Here is a 17,004-nt window from a genome sequence, read left to right as displayed (position 1 = left end):
CTGGCACCTTCATCATGTATTTGCAGGTGCCAGGCGGAAATGTTCCTCTTCCGCCAGGCCTTGGGCTGATTCATATTCTGTTGTTGTTTAGTCGTTCAGTCGTGTCCGACTCTTCGTGACCCCATGGACCAGAGCACGCCAGGCACTCCTGTCTTCTACTGCCACCCACAGTTTGGTCAGACTCATGTTTGTAGCTTCAAGAACACTGTCTAACCATCTCGTCCTCTGTCGTCCTCTTCTCCTTGTGCCCTCCATCTTTCCCAACATCAGGGTCTTTTCCAGTGAGTCTTCTCTTCTCATGAGGTGGCCAAAGTATTGGAGCCTCAGCTTCACGATCTGTCCTTCCAGTGAGCACTTAGGGCTGATTTCCTTAAGAATGGATGCGTTTGATCTTCTTGCAGTCCATGGGACTCTCAAGAGTCTCCTCCAGCACCAGAATTCAAAAGCGTCAATTCTTCGGCGATCAGCCTTCTTTATGGTCCAGCTCTCACTTCCATACATCACTACTGGGAAAACCATAGCTTTTACTATACGGACCTTTGTTAGCAAGGTGATGTCTCTACTTTTTAAAATGCTGTCTATGTTTGTCATTGCTTTACTCCATTGAAGCAGGCGTCTCTTAATTTTGTGGCTGCTGTCACCACGAAATATTCTACAGCTTTTTAAAATGTGTCTGTGGGAAGGGGGGATAATCGTTCTGCTTATTTGCTTTACTTATTTACTTGTTTTTATCCTGTATTTTATTCCGTGAATTGCCCTGAGATCTTAAGATGAAGAGCTGTATATAAATCTAAAAAAAGAAAAAGAAATGCTAAGGGTGAGGGGGAAAAAAACCTCCTGCATTTCTAGCATCCAAAGTAGGAGAAAGGCCAGGTTATTATTCATGCGGATGGATGCAAGCTGGTAGATGGTCTGGAACACAAAAAGGAGACCTAGACGGTTCTCTTCTGTCTGAATTTGTACACACAACGGCGTGACGGCTGCTTGAGAGGCAAGCTCTTCCAAAGAGCAGCTCGGCACATGGCTCCAGCATGTGTTGTGGAGGTGTAGCGAAAACTGACAGATTTGCACAATGATTACTTGGCCAGAAGGCTCCCTAAACCAGCTTCTGCCATGTGTGCATTGATGCTTGTTTGTGTGAATCAGAACCTGAATTTTCAGGCAAAAGTCCCCTGGTGGTTCAGGATCCTATGTTTTTTCCCAGATATCCAGAGAGGACGACTGGTGAGACGTGCAAGGAAAGCTGAGCTAGAAGCACAGAGAGTCACATGCATGGCGTCAGGGGCAGCGCCATGGAAATGCCAGTGTGTTGTGGGAGTGCAGAACGTGGCACCTGAGCTCTTTTCAGCTTTTCCTGGGGGGAAAAGGGTGGGAAAGCACATTTCAAGTTCTTATAGGCGCTTTTGCATGAAGCAACTGGCAAGTTTTGCGGCTACAGGCTTAGTAACAGCTTTTTAAAATTGTTGTTTAGTTGTGTCCGACTTCGTAACCCCATGGACAGAGCACGCCAGGCCCTCCTGTCTTCCACTGCCTCCTGCCATTTGGTCAAACTCATGCCGTCCCAGCATCTCATCTTCTGTCGTCCCCTTCTCCTTGTGCCTTCAATCGTCCCAACATCAGGGTCTTTTCCAGGGAGTCTTCTCTTCTCATGAGGTGGCCAAAGCACTGGAGCCTCAGCTTCAGGATCTGTCCTTCCAGTGAGCACTCAGGGCTGATTTCCTTCAGAATGGAGAAGTTGGATCTTCTTGCAGTCCATGGGACTCTCAGGAGTCTCCTCCAGCACCAGAATTCAAAAGCATCCATTCTTCGGCGATCAGCCTTCTTTATGGTCCAGCTCTCACTGGGAAAACCATAGCTTTAACTATATGGACCTTAGTTGGCAAGGTGATGTCTCTGCTTTTTAAGATGCTGTCTAGGTTTGTCATTGCTTTTCTCCCAAGAAGCAGGCGTCTTTTAATTTCGTGACTACTGTCCCCATCTGCAGTGATCCATGAAGGGGAGCTTTTGAAAATAGGATCGGGCAAATTCTTGGAGGAAGATTGGTCTATCAATGGCTGCCAGTCACAATACCTAAATGGAACAGTCATGTTCAGAGGCAGTCCACCTTTGAACAGCTGTTGAAGGAGGGCACTCTCTCTCTCTCTCTCTCTCTCTCTCTCTGTGTGTGTGTGTGTGTTTGTTTTGCAGGCTTCATGCCCTGCTCATGGGCTTCCTGGAAGCAACTGGGTGGCTACTTCTGAAATCATGAGTGGCGGATTGGACCGAGCCTTGTGTTCTAATTCAGCACGGCTCCTTTGTATGGCTGTGAAAAACCTGTTTAAGTGGCTGACGCCTGCTGAAGGCTCAGAAGCCAGATGGGGGCTGAGCGAGGTTTTCACCCAGTGGTCAAACGTCCTCTTGGCCTTCCATCATGCCCGGCAAATTGGATTAACAAAAACCAAGCAAGACGGCAAACGCTTGCAGAATGGGCCATGCAAATTCATAATTACGCAAGGTGGAGCCACAGAATTCTGCTTTTCTTTGCAAGTGTAAAATATCGGTTTGTTTTTAGCAGAGTGGACTTGGACCTAATCATGGAGGTGACATGGAGGCCAATGCTTGAAGGTCTGCTTCCCAGGCTGCCCCAGCCAGCCCCCAATAGCTAAAAGCCCTCCCACATAATGCAAGCAATGGCATGTGACTGAGAGAAGAAAGAGGCTAGGAAAGCAAATGGTCCAAGATGCCTGAAACTGCAGAGCCAAGCTGTGTGATGAGGATGAGACCTGCTCCAGATGTACAAGGGAAGCCTGAGCTATTCAGACAGGTTTATGCGTTGATATTTTATGACCCACTCTATCCTATGGGACGTGGGTGGCACTGTGGGTTAAACCAAAGAGCCTAGGGCTTGCCGATCAGAAGGTCAGCAGTTCGAATCCCCGCGACGGGGTGAGCTCCCGTTGCTCAGTCTCAGCTCCTGCCAACCTAGCAGTTCGAAAGCACGTCAAAGTGCAAGTAGATAAATAGGTACCACTCCGGCAGGAAGGTAAACGGCGTTTCCGTGCGCTGCTCTGGTTTGCCAGAAGCGGCTTAGTCATGCTGGCCACATGACCCGGAAGCTGTACGCCGGCTCCCTCGGCCAATAAAACGAGATGAGCGCCGCAACCCCAGAGTCGTCCGCAACTGGACCTAACGGTCAGGGGGTCCCTTTACCTTTTAAACTATGGGATCAGGGTGAAGGACAGTTTTTTAAGGTCACATCCTAAACAACCCTGTCCTAGAGGTGTCGCCCACCAAGGCAATGGAAGCTACTGAAGTAAAAGAGACCACCAAACAGCAAGGAAATTAAACACCGCACTTTACAAAAGAAAGGGAAGTTAACTATGGAGGAAGCAGTTTCATCCCCCCCCCCAACCTACTCACATTTCCTAGCCTCGGTTAACAATCCCGCATAACGCAGAATAACCAGCTTGCTCCCTCCCCTAAGCCAAAGTCTAGGGGGGAAATATAGAGGGAAAACCCCACACAAGACTTCCTATGGCTGCTGCAGCTGGTCCTCAGAATGCCCTGCTGTGGGGGCTCCTTGCAGGAGACCTTCGGAGAAGAAGGAAGGGAGCAGTTGCTGTCGTCCCCCCCGCCTACGCCCCCCCCCAGCCCAGTCCCGCTCGGCACAAATCTTGCAGCAAGCCCCAATCACAGCCCTCTAGGGAAAGCTTGGCTAAGAACAAAGGGGATTGTAATGAACTCTGTGCATTGAGCTCCATCTTAGCTTCAAGGCGGCTCGCCAAGAGCAAAACCGGGGCGCCGGGCCAGGAACCTGAAACTGGATCCTGTCCCGCTCAAGGGAGCTAATGGACTGGGGCTCCTCCTGGTTGCCCCCGAGCTCCTCCCTGCTCCAAAACAGTTTTATGTTCCTTGTTAAGGGGACGGGAGAGGGAGGAGAAGGAGGTTTCTGTCCTGAAAATCCTGCCTTCCCAAGACAGCAGTTTGCTCCCTGCTCCAATCCCCCTCTCCCACTGCAGTGAGAAAATTGGTTCTTTCCCTATCCAAGGACAAGGACCGCGGCAGAGGGGTGTGTTGGCATGGGCAGTAGCTGCAAGCTGAGAAGGAAGTTGTGTGCTGTCTCTCAATTCAAGCAGGATATGAACTTACAGAAGCAATAGCTTTGGGGCTAAGAAATGCTCTGGCTTAGCCGTTTTGTCCATGCTTGGGCTGGCGGTTTATCTCCCCCAGGCAAACTGTAAATGGGAAGTCAAGATGACCAGATCAAGATTATATATCCTAGTTTGTGTGGGGAGAGGGGGAGAGACAGGCCACCAGGCCAGGTCTGGATGCAGCGGCACTAAGAGCTTGCCCACATTTCCGCTTGCCCTATGCCTAGAAAAGCAAGAATTTGAGCGGTTTCCCTCTTGCCCTGCGCCCTTTCCTAGGGCTAAACCGGGGAAAACGTCTATCTGGAGAAAACCTGAAATGCCGTTTGCTCCAACTGAGTGCTAAAAAGTGCTTTTCCCCAGGGGGAAGTGTGAGGAAGCCTTCAGCCAGACCAGGGCTGAGCTCCACTGCAGCAGCTAGACTGTGGAAGGAGCAAAAATCTTTCTCCCAGTTTCTGGCCTGGATCTGAATCTGTTTTTATATTTATAGCATATATATATATATATATGTATATATATGTTTATAATATGCAATTGTTTCTAGCTGCTTTTATATATTGATACTGTTTTATGTGTGCCATTATACTGGAAATTGTTTCAAGATGCCTCGCGAGAAGTGATTAACAGATGAAACGAAATGAAAAACTCCTGCGGATATTGCGCCTGGATATTTGCCTCCAAAGCTGGTCCCAGGATGGCCAGCTGCATGTTGACATCTGACAAACTGGAACGTGTCCAGAGGAGGGCAACCAAAGTGGTCAAAGGCCTGGAAACGATGCCTTATGAGGAACGGCTAAGGGAGCTGGGCATGTTTAGCCTGGAGAAGAGGAGGTTAAGGGGTGATATGATAGCCATGTTCAAATATATAAAAGGATGTCACATAGAGGAGGGAGAAAGGTTGTTTTCTGCTGCTCCAGAGAAGCGGACACGGAGCAATGGATCCAAACTACAAGAAAGAAGATTCCACCTAAACATTAGGAAGAACTTCCTGACAGTAAGAGCTGTTCAACAGTGGAATTTGCTGCCAAGGAGTGTGGTGGAGTCTCCTTCTTTGGAGGTCTTTAAGCAGAGGCTTGACAACCATATGTCAGGAGTGCTCTGAGGGTGTTTCCTGCTTGCAGGGGGTTGGACTCGATGGCCCTTGTGGTCTCTTCCAACTCTATGATTCTATGATTCTATGATCTGCCCATAAACCCTGCCTGGAATCTCCAACAAGCAACGGGAGGGTGGGGGTGGGGAAACCCCTATACTTACTCGTCCGGTTTGCTCATAGGTCCCCGATTAATGGAGGTCATGGGGTTGTCCGCCCACGGGATCTGCTCCCCGATTGTTGGCTGACCGAACTGATGATCTGTGACTCCCAGTTCCAGCTCAGGCAATCCTGGGGGGATGGAGGGAGGAGAGAAGAGGAGTTAAATGTCAGGATCCCACCCTGTCCTGGTCGGAAAGTTCAGCCGGTGCAGAATTCAGCAGCCAGGTTGCTCACCGGACCATGATGCTCTGAGCATATTACATCAATCCTGGTCCAACTATACTGGCTACCGATTAGTTTCTGGGCCCGATTCAAAGTGCTGGTTCTGACCTATAAAGCCTTAAATGGCTCAGGATCGCGAAGAGAACAACAACCACCAGACTTTGAGAAGACATCTGAAGGCAGCCCTTTTTAGGGAAGCTTATAATGTTTGATGGATTACTCTATTTTTATATTTTGTTGGAAGCCACCCAGAGTGGCTGGGGAAGCCCAGCTAGATGGGTGGGGTATAAATAAATTATCATCACCACCACCATCATCATCATCATATACCTCAAGGACCGCCTCTTCCGATATGAACCTACCCGGACCTGAGATCATCTTCTGATGCCCTCCTTCATGTGCCTCTTCCACGAGAGGTCAGGAGGGTGGCAGCACGAGAGCAGGGCCTTCTCTGTGGTGGCTCCCTATCTGTGGAATGCTCTCCCCAAGGAAGTCCACCTGGCGCCTTCACTATACACCCTTTAGGCACCAGGCAAAAACGTTCCTTTTCAACCAGGCCTTTGCCTGAGTTGATCTACATCCTATACCCTTTTTTTAAGAAATGCTGGCTCTTTTGGTGTTTTTTAAACTGGTTTGTTGGTTTTGTTTTGATTTTATGTATTTGATATTCTATGTGAACCGCCCTGAGATCTTCGGGTATAGGGCGGTGTAGAAATCAAATAAATAAATATGATAATAATGATGATGATGATGGCTGACTGAGTGGCTGGGGAAACTCAGCCAGATGGGCGGGATATAAATAATAAATAATAAGCTATTATTGTTATTGAAATGACAAAACCAGGAAAGTGTGTGTGTGTGTGTGTGTGAGAGAGAGAGAGAGAGAGAGAGAGAAAACGAGAACTTGAGATAGACATCAGTGCATCAGGATTTGTGTTGACATTGAAAAATGAGAAATCTGTGAACAAGACTTATATTCCTTTTCAAAGAGCCTCATTTTAAACTGAAGTGTTTTCACACACACACACACACACACACACACACACACACACACACGTTTAAGGAATAATATTTCCAAGACTAACTGGGGCTAATGAGGCTGCCAATGTAAAAGCTTTATTATTTTAAAATTGAATTCAATTTGTGTTCTTCAGTCACACGCCCGGTGTAAGAAGTTGAAAAGGCAGTGCAGGGCGAAATCTAAATGAGCGCAGGCCTGTTCATCCAGATGGCTCTGCCTGCCCAGGATGGGAGAGACAAAGCCGCATTAAAGGTTTGCTGCGGACTGCCAATTAACTGGCCGATGCATTAAGAGATCCTTCCAAGGGCCTTTAGAGTTCCACAAGAGACATCGTTTCAAATCCCCGCAAGCGGGGATGAGCCAATCAGAAGCAATGTTGAAAATGCTCAAAAACTTCCACCCAGGGTGGCAAATTCTCTTCTTAATTATGGGCCAAAGTGATGGGAAAACTGTGTTTAGTATGTGTGAGATAAGAGAGAAGAGGCGGGGGTTGCCAAAGGCACTGAATGGTCTACATTGGTTGCCCAAATCTAAACCACTAGCATTCCCTCCAACATTTCTACAACGAAAATAGGGGCATCCTATAGGGACGCGGGTGGCGCTGTGGGTTAAACCACTGAGCCTAGGACTTGCTGATCAGAGGGTCGGCAGTTCGAATCCCTGCAATGACGGGGTGAGCTCCTGTTCCTCGGTCCCAGCTCCTGCCAACCTAACAGTTTGAAAGCACATCAAAGAGCAAGTAGATAAATAGGTACCGCTCTGGCGGGAAGATAAATGGCATTTCCGTGCGCTGCTCTGGTTCGCCAGACTCTGGGGTTGAGGCACTCATGTCGCTTTAAAGGCCGAGGGAGCAGGCGTACAGCTTCCGGGTCATGTGGCCAGCAGGACTAAGCTGCTTCTGGTGAACCAGAGCAATGCCGTTTACCTTCCCGCTGGAACGGTACCTATTTATCTACTTTTTGGTGTGCTTTCGAACTGCTAGGTTGGCAGGAGCAGGGACTGAGCAACGGGAGCTCACCTCGTCACGGGGATTCAAACCGCCAACCTTCTGATCGGCAAGTCCTAGGCTCTGTGGTTTAACCCACAGTGCCACCCGCACCCCTTTTTAATAGGGTAGGGCACTGAAAAATTGGGGGTCAAATTCTCCTCCCGTGGACGGGCAACACTGCTGATAATGCAGAACCCGCAAAGTGTGCGCCGCAGCCCTGGGTTAGAGAGCGAAGTCGACCAGAGAGAGCAGGTTTTGTTCTTGCGCTGGCTATGCAGCAGAGAGGGTTGCCCGGCAACGGGAAAATAAAGGGAGCACTGGCAACAGCAGCGGCGCTGCCAATTTACAGCTGAGCAAGGATATGCGCCACATGGGGGGAGAGTGGCTCAGGTGCGCACTCCACCCATAGGGTGTCGCCCGCCCAGCTGCCCCTGGGAAGTGTAACTGGAAAGCAAACCCGGAGATGATCTCAGCTGTGCATCTTGCATTTCCAGAGGCCAAACCAAACATCCTTCCTGAACATGCTAGCAAGAACAATGACATGGCGTCCTTTCCCTTCTAAGCTCCGAGAACCAGTTGTTCGCTGCTCGTGAAAGACAAGGCGTATACCTGCCCCCCCTGTACCAACACTGTTTGTGTGTGTTTTAAAAACAGTCGCTCCAGGAGACCAAAACTTGCTTGTGAGCATGCTGGATCGCGGCCTAACTGACCGCAGTTGGAGACAGAACGCGGTGCTAGGTAGCCTTTTCGTCTGAGACAGCATAGCTGTTTCCTAACATTCTTTCTTCTGAGGACGCACAGATCTACCATTCTTGCCATTTGTTTTAAAAAAACGAAACCAAGTAAATAAACTTTCAACCAGATTATTTTTATGAGCAGTCATCTTGCGAGCCAGATAAAAATACAGTCATACCTTGGGTTACAGACGCTTCAGGTTGCGCGTTTTTGGGTTGCGCACCGCACCGAACCCAGAAGCACCGGAACAGGTTACTTCTGGGTTTCGGCACTTGTGCATGCGCATAAGCGCTAAATCGCGCTTTGCGCATAAGCGCCAAATCACAACCCACGCGTGCGCAGACGCGGCGCTGCGGGTTGCGAACATGCCTCCTGCACGGATCACGTTCACAACCTGAGCGTCCACTGTATTAGATTTCTTTTATATCTGATTTTAAAAAAAATATTAACGCTAAAGCTTTTTTTTTAACATCAGCCCTGCTATGCTCGGATAACCTCTAGCTCAGTTAATATCTAAACAGAATCTATGCCTCTGCCACATACACTGAGTTTAGAAGAGGCTTTCCTTTGTAAATCAAGAACCAATTTGATCCGTTTGTCAGACATGAATATTTACGCTCTAGACGCCAAATGCAGGCAATTTCATTTTCGTCGGATGAAAACAACCTGCTCTAGTCTGCCCTGCTTAGTCTATCAGATCTTGCTTCGATCTCTCAGTGGTGAGAGAGAGATAGGGGTGGGGCTGAGCTAAGTGAATCTCAAAGGACAGGCTGCTTGCATAGGCAGCTGCTTGGGTGTGGCGGTCATGGAGTGCTTGAGTATTCCCTCCGGCTCACACTGCATCATAGGTTTTGTAGTGTTTAGAAATACCGAAAACCTCTTTCATCTGTCTGATGGTTGTGGGTGCTTGATGCTGCAGGACCGGCTTGGCAGCGGATGAAATGGTCAGAAACTCTGTATTCAAACTCAGTTCTGCTATCTGCGGATTTTGGCAATACAGGAGCGCATCAGAAGAGGCTCTTTGTTGCACAATTCCCCAAACGAGAGTGCCGATATCCCAGATGTGGCGACACTGACAAAATGAGGGCCTTTGGGATTTGATGTGCAGGAACTGCTAAGGCTGTGGGTAATTCCTAAAGATTTCCACACACGTTTAGAATGCCACGGAGCTGATCTCCCCGTCCTGCTAACTGGGACAATGATAGGAACTGACTTTTCTGGGTTCTGCAGCGAAGCTGCTTCCCTGCGCTGACTTTCAACACAGCTCTGCCATTCTCCCCTGTGCCTTGCTTCAGGGTGAAAGACGGAGCTGGCAGGCTGGAAGGGGGGGGGGCATTTGCTTAACATGTCAGAACTAATGCTGGGCTGACTAGGCTGCTTATTTCCCTAGCAGGTTAAGCATGACTTTTAAAGACACGTTTATTTGCTCAGGCCCTTTGGAGGGAGTTGAGTCTGTTAGTTTAATTCATCTCAGTTTCGAATTCCTATGAGGTTTTAAGGTTTCTTGAAGGTTTAAACTGCATGGTTTTACATCATGTGGGTAGACCGACCTGTGATCTTCAGATCTTTAGGCACCAGGTGAAAACATTCCTGTTCAGCCGGGCCTTGGGCTGGTTAACATTCTATACCATTTTAAACAGGGATGCGGGTGGCGCTGTGGGTTAAACAACAGAGCCTAGGACTTGCCGATCAGAAGGTCGGTGGTTCGAATCCCTGTGACAGGGTGAGCTCCCATTGCTCGGTCCCTGCTCCTGCCAACCTAGCAGTTTGAAAGCACGTCAAAGTGCAATTAGATAAATAGGTACCGCTCTGGCGGGAAGGTAAACGGCGTTTCCGTGCGCTGCTCTGGTTCGCCAGAAGCGGCTTAGTCATGCTGGCCACATGACCCGGAAGCTGTATGTCGGCTCCCTCAGCCAATAAAGCGAGATGAGCGCCACAACCCCAGAGTCGGCCATGACTGGACCCAATGGTCAAGGGTCCCTTTACCTTTCCCTTTTAAATGTGTGTTTTGGGAAGGTTTTTGTTTTGTTTTTATTATGTATTTCGTCTTTTTTATATTGTATTTTCATGTTGTGAACTGCCCTGATGAAGGGCGGCATGCAAATTGAACAAAATAAGGGTACTTTAGCAATAAACCGATGAGGATGATAACTCACAACAAAATGGGAGTGGGAGACAGACTACAGCGTGGTGAAAATCCCTGCGCAGTTGTGAGTTTTGGTGGCTCATTATTCCTCAGGCCGACTACCTCAAAGGGTCATCGGGAGAAGGACTATACAGTGGTACCTTGGTTTAAGAACAGCTTCGTTTATGAACAACTTGGATTAAGAACGCTGCAAACCCGGAAGCAGGTGTTTTGGTTTGTGAACTTTGCCTTGGAAGCAGAACATGTTCTGCTTCCTGTTGAGTGTGTTCTACTTGTAAATTGAGTCCCCCGCTGCTATGGGAAAGCACACCTTGGTTTAAGAACACTTTGGTTTAAGGGGGAGGGGAGTTTGGATTTGATATCCCGCTTTATCACTACCCGAAGGAGTCTCAAAGCGGCTAACATTCTCCTTTCCCTTCCTCCCCCACAACAAACACTCTGTGAGGTGAGTGGGGCTGAGAGACTTCAGAGAAGTGTGATTGGCCCAAGGTCACCCAGCAGCTGCATCTGGAGGAGCAGGGAAGCAAACCCAGTTCACCAGATTACGAGTCCTCCACCCACGCTTAACCACTACACTACACTGGCTCCCAGACTTCCGGAACGGATTAAGTTCGTAAACCAAGGTACCACTGTGTATTTTGTCTACTGAAAGAACGCCAGGGGTCCTTCCGTCCGGTGCCACAGATGCACCTACCTGTGTCAGGCTGGAAGGGGCTTGGTCCAGGTACCGCCCCCCTGCCTTGCTCGGAAGGCAAAACCGGGTGAGGGCTGCTGCCGTTGGTTGCGGAGAAAGGCGCCGTCCTGAGCTGAACCGGCTCCAGGGGGTCGCAGAATTCGAAGGGGGACCGGCCAGCCTGCATTCCCTGCCCACCGTTGACAGCTGGAACACAAAAGTGAAAAATCAGAGGGTGACTGTAGGCCCAGGAGCAACTAACAGGGATCAAGCTGGCACCTGGGTTGCGGAAACCTCAATGGGCTCATTGGGGACAGTATGGCTGCTCATCCTCCAGGAAGCTCACTTCCAAGAGTGGCCAGGCTTAACGCCATGCACTTCAGATCAAGGGTGAACAATGGCAAGGAATATCCAGGCCATATACAGCAGTGTTTCTGAACCTTTTTACAGTAGTGCCCTGCAAGACGAATGCCTTGCAAGACGGAAAACCCGCTAGACGAAAGGGTTTTCCGTTTTGGAGGTGCTTCGCAGGACAAATTTCTCTATGGGCTTGCTTCACAAGACGAAAATGTCTTGCAAGTCTTGAGATTTTTTTTCGCTCCCCACCCCCTTTTTCTAAGGCACTAAGCTGCTAATAGCCTTTTAGCAGCTAATCCGCTAATCCCTTAAGCCTTTAATAACCGCTAATAGCCGCTAAACCGCTAATAGCGCTAATCCGCTAATGGGCTTGCTTCGCAAGACGAAAAAACCGCTAGACGAAGAGACTCACGGAACGGATTCTTTTCGTCTTGCGAGGCACCACTGTACTTCTCTGTTTTCTTTTCTGTTTTCTTCTCGGTCACTTCTCTCTCCCCTCTGTGCCCCCCTAGTCTTGTGCTATGGCCCCCTTGGAATATCCTGGGGACGGGCGGGCAGGGGACTATACCCCCACCCCCCCGTTGAGAAACGCTGATGTAGTCTCCACCATGTGCTGGAGTTCCTGCACAGTCCACCAGAGGGCTCTCCTGACCCCTCTTCTCATCCAAACTACTCATCCAAATTAAATTGGCTTACTTTATTCTTCTTTTTTGGGCCGCTGCTCTTTTCAGTTACTCTTCTCATGCAACTGCCACTAAAGCACTCAAGTTGGTTTGAACCACAAGTCCACAAGCTGAAAATCCTGACTGCAAACGTTCACATTTTTTATTTCCAAACTCACTTTCTTCTTGTTCACCTTCCCAATAACGATTTATTTTGTTTGAGAGATTCAGAAAAGGGACGCTAAGCATTTAAACATACAAGCTTTTTTTTGCACGATGGTCTGGAAATTTTCCAAAACCACAAAAGGATTTTTTTTAAAAAAGAAACCTCAAATTTGAAAATTTCCAGAAATCAAAAAGTTCTTATTCAGATTTTTTAAAAATGTTGTCAGCTTGACAAGTGTTTTGGGTTTAATGGGATCTACTTGGTTGCCTTAACCAGATCTGGCCATATAGATACACTCCAATATCCACTTCCTACAACATTTTTTTTTTTTGCTGTATACATTTCAGGGTCCACTCCAAACCATCCTAAAAGATCATTTTGTCTTCTGGACCACCTCCAAGGCATGTGTAAGCTTTTGTATCACACAATGCTCTTTGCCAGGAAGAACAGTTCCGTGTTAACTCAAAAGCTTGCACACTCCCGGCCAAAGAAAGCCCATTCCAATAAAACAAGAATAAAAGGGAAAGTGATCACTAGCCAATGGAACTGACGGTCAACTCTAAAAGACATTTTCTGCATGTCCCCTAATCTCCAGCAGTACAAGGAGCCCAGTCAAGTCAAAACATGCCAATGACTTCTGAATGGCCTTATAAACTGGATTTTCTGCAGGCATTCAGATCCTTGGAATAAGGATTTTTAGCATGCAAGGAACAAGCTTGGGTGGAAAGCCGCTGTCTGACGTTTGGGAATTTATCGGAGAGGGGATGGAAGAAGCAGGGCAGCTTGGGAACTGACAGCACTCTTTCAGACCTCCTGACTATGGGAAGGCAAATCTCCCTCCTTTGATGCGTCTAGTAGCTGTCACTCACAAACTTCACTAGGACTTGAGAATCTCCTCTCTTGACCTGAGGTGGCCCACTCTCATCCGGTGGCTGTTGACCCTCTGTTTTAGGTGCTGCTCAACAATGGTAAAATCAAGCAAATAAATGCTTCTTCCCTGCAAGCGAGTCCTTTTATTTTGGTTTACAGCCAACATGGTGACTTCCAGACGATTTGGGGATGCAACCCCCATCATCCCTCACCCCGGCTATGCTGGCTGCGGCTAAAGTGTTCAGGCCGGACACTGAGGTCCAGCTCCGAGGGACTTCTGGCGGTTCCCTCCCTGAGAGAAGTGAGGTTACGGGGAACCAGGCAGAGGGCCTTCTTGGTGGTGGCGCCTGCCCTGTGCAACGCCCTCCCATCAGATGTCAAGGAAATAAGCAACTATCTAACTTTTAAAAGACATCTGAAGGCAGCCCTGTTTAGGGAGGTTTTTAAGGTTTAATGCTGTATTGTTTGTGTATGTCTAAGTGTATGTGTACCTACGGGACCGCCTCTCCTGGTATGTCCCACGGAGGACCTTACGGTCTTCAAACAAAAACATATTGGAGGTCCCGGGCCACAGGGAGGTTAGGCTGGCCTCAACCAGAGCCAGGGCCTTTTTGGCTGTGGCCCCGATCCAGTGGAACACTCTGTCACAAGAGACTAGGGCCCTGCGGGACTTGACATCTTTCTGCAGGGCCTGCAAGACAGAGCTGTTCCACCAGGCCTTTGGCCAACGCACAGCCTGACCCCCTCCTTTGGTAATCCTCATAGAACTCTAGCCCAATGGTTGCCATTAATTTGATTCTGAATTGATTTTAGAATGAATTGATTTTAGAATGTATTTCAATTAATTGATTGTGATTTTATGTAAACTGTGTTACTTTTACTGTTGTTAGCCGCTCTGAGTCCGGCTTCGGCTGGGGAGGGAGGGATATAAATAAAAATTTATTATTATTATGTATGTGTGTACGTATGTGTGTGTGTGTGTGTATATATATATATATATATATACGTGTACATATAGGTAAAGGTAAAGGTACCCCTGCCCGTACGGGCCAGTCTTGACAGACTCTAGGGTTGTGCGCCCATCTCACTTAAGAAGCCGGGGGCCAGCGCTGTCCGGAAACACTTCCGGGTCACGTGGCCAGCGTGACAAAGCCGCATCTGGCGAGCCAGCGCAGCACACGGAAACGCTGTTTACCTTCCCGCCAGTAAGCGGTCCCTATTTATCTACTTGCACCCGAGAGTGCTTTCGAACTGCTAGGTTGGCAGGCGCTGGGACCGAACAACGGGAGCGCACCCCGCTGCGGGGATTCGAACTGCCGACCTTTCGATTGGCAAGCCCTAGGCGCTGAGGCTTTTACCCACAGCGCCACCGTATATATATGTATATATATATATATGTTTGTGTGTGTGTATGTGTGTGTGTACACACACACACACGGTTGGAAGCTGCCCAGAGTGGCTAGGGAAACCCAGCCAGATGGGTGGGGTATAAATAATAAATTATTTTCATAAATTATAATAAATAAATTATTATACATGATCGGAGTTGCAGAGCCACAGCTGACGAGGCAGAGTGGCAACAGGACATTTCTTGTGTGGGGCACATTCTTCCATCTCAGCAACACCCCCAAAAGAGAAGACTAAGGGAAGATTAGGCAAACTTCTCTTCCTGGTCAAGTCACCTACTCCATGCATGTGACAAGGTGGGCTTTTGCCTCCCCAACACAATAAATTAGTTCACGTACAAGACGAAACTGCATTTTTGCCAGCTTAAATTGACAGAAAATTGGCACAGGACTCTAGCCAACACTTAACATGTCCATCTCCTACCTTGTGATGCGAGTAGCTAAATCTTAAGCCCGCCCATGTTAAACACGGCCAAATCAAGCTGATAAAGTGTTGGGGTTGGTTGCAGAATTTGGAAGGAGTATTCCCACTGCTTCTTTCTCCTCAACCAACACCTGGCATTCAGCACGCCAATGCAATGGTACCAGGCCCCAGTCTATCAGACACATTGTGAAGAAGGTGGATTAAGAGCATGAACAAGAAAGTTAGAGCAGGCCCAGTCCTGGGAGTTACAGAAAGGGAAGAAAGACTTTGCAGAAGTACGTACAGCTCATCCCCGTGGGAGTTCTTGCGGCGGTGCCAGGCTGGAGGGAAGGTGTCAGGATCTCTGACTTGATGGCAATGCCGCCACTTTCGGCAGCCTCCGACCCGCACAGTCCTGGTGGCAGCTGAGCTTTCTCCAGCGACGGCAGAATCTGGTCAAGCTCCGACGCAAACTGAAGGAAGGAAGCAAGGCCACAGGTCAGCCACGGAACCTCCGAGGGCAGCCACGGGTGGAACAAGAAACCAACCACAAGCATTTTGCTCTGGCCTGGATGGCGCAAATTCGCAAAAGCCCTGAACAACTTGGGTCCACTCCTTATGCTCCATCCTGATAAGAGCACTTCTGGGGGGTTCCCCACACCACTGAAGTTCAGCTGGCCTTCACCAGAGACCCAGCCTTTAGCCCTGTCCTGTGGAACTCCCTGCCAGTAGAGGTTTGGCAGGAATAATGGCAGCTGGCTTTCAGACATATTCCCAAAACACACATTTAAAAGGGAAAGGGAAAGGGACCCCTGACCATTAGGTCCAGTCGTGACCGACTCTGGGGTTGCAGTGCTCATCTCGCTTTATTGGCTGAGGGAGCCGGCGTACAGCTTCTGGGTCATGTGGCCAGCATGACTAAGCCGCTTCTGGCGAACCAGAGCAGCGCACGGAAACGCCGTTTACCTTCCCGCCCGAGCGGTACCTATTTATCTACTTGCACTTTGACATGCTTTCAAACTGCTAGGTTGGCAGGAGCAGGGACCGAGCAACAGGAGCTCACCCTGTCGTGGGGATTCAAACCGCCGACCTTCTGATCGGCAAGTCCTAGGCTCTGTGGTTTAACCCACAGCGCCACCTGCGTCCCATTGTCATAATGCAGCATAAACTTAAGACCATTGTGTCCATTTAGCTCAGTGTTGTCTACAAGGATCAACATTGGCTCTCCAGGATTTCAGAGCAGGAGTCTCTCCCAGGCCTATAAGGAGATGCTGAGGACCTTCTGCATGCCAAGCAGGTGAATATACCACTGAGCTAAAATCATATACCACTGAGCTAAAATCCTTCCCCTTTCTTCTCTGCAAGTACAGTGGTACCTTGGTTTAAGAACAGCTTAGTTTATGAGCAACTTGGATTAAGAACGCTGCAAACCCAGAAGTAGGTGTTTTGGTTTGTGAACGTTGCCTCGGAAGCAGAACATGTTCCATTTGTAAATGGAGTCCCCCGCTGCTATGGGAAAGCACACCTTGGTTTAAGAATGCTTTGGTTTAAGAGCAGACTTCCGGAATAGACTAAGTTTGTAAACCAAGGTACCACTTTTATTTCAAACAATGCTTAATTGAAAAACAAACAAACCATGATCTAGAAAGTTCTGCATTGTTGGTCAAAAGCTGTTGTATATTCTACATGGACCACATCCTGCAGAAACCCAGCAGTAATTTGACATTTGGCTGGATGGCAACTCACAGCCTCCAACCAGAAAAATAATAATAAATTGTTTCCTTAAAGGTGCTAAGTGGAGGGAGGGAAATGCTGCATGGAAGAAGCTGGGCCTGCAGCTACAGCAACAGCAGTGTTCAGTTTCCCCGGTCTGTTCCAGGCACACACCGTGCCTGGACAAATCAGATAAGTCCGCCGCCGTAATGTAACGGAAGAAAAGGGAAGGGTATGCGTTACGTTCAGTTTGATCCAGAGAG

The 17,004-nt window shown here is 48.6% G+C and overlaps 1 protein-coding gene across 6 annotated transcripts in view; it reads right to left on the bottom strand.

Annotated features, from left to right (window-relative positions):
* The window catches only part of NCOA1 (nuclear receptor coactivator 1), a 313,251-nt gene that overhangs the window by 21,790 nt on the left and 274,457 nt on the right, over positions 1 to 17,004 (bottom strand). For all 6 annotated transcript variants that reach the window (XR_014509245.1, XM_083432484.1, XM_083432488.1 and 3 more), the window contains 3 exons: positions 15,333 to 15,501; positions 11,186 to 11,371; positions 5,382 to 5,508 (listed from right to left, as the gene is read on the bottom strand). Coding sequence is in view for 5 of the 6 variants with exons in the window: in XM_083432484.1 (XP_083288610.1) it covers positions 5,382 to 5,508; positions 11,186 to 11,371; positions 15,333 to 15,501 (482 nt within the window). In the remaining variant the exon portion in view is untranslated. The remainder of the gene's footprint in view (positions 1 to 5,381; positions 5,509 to 11,185; positions 11,372 to 15,332; positions 15,502 to 17,004) is intronic.

The sequence above is a fragment of the Podarcis tiliguerta genome (genome assembly GCF_965153285.1).
Source record: "Podarcis tiliguerta genome assembly, chromosome: 3".
NCBI lineage: Eukaryota > Metazoa > Chordata > Lepidosauria > Squamata > Lacertidae > Podarcis > Podarcis tiliguerta.
This window is presented reverse-complemented; position numbering and strand designations above follow the sequence as displayed.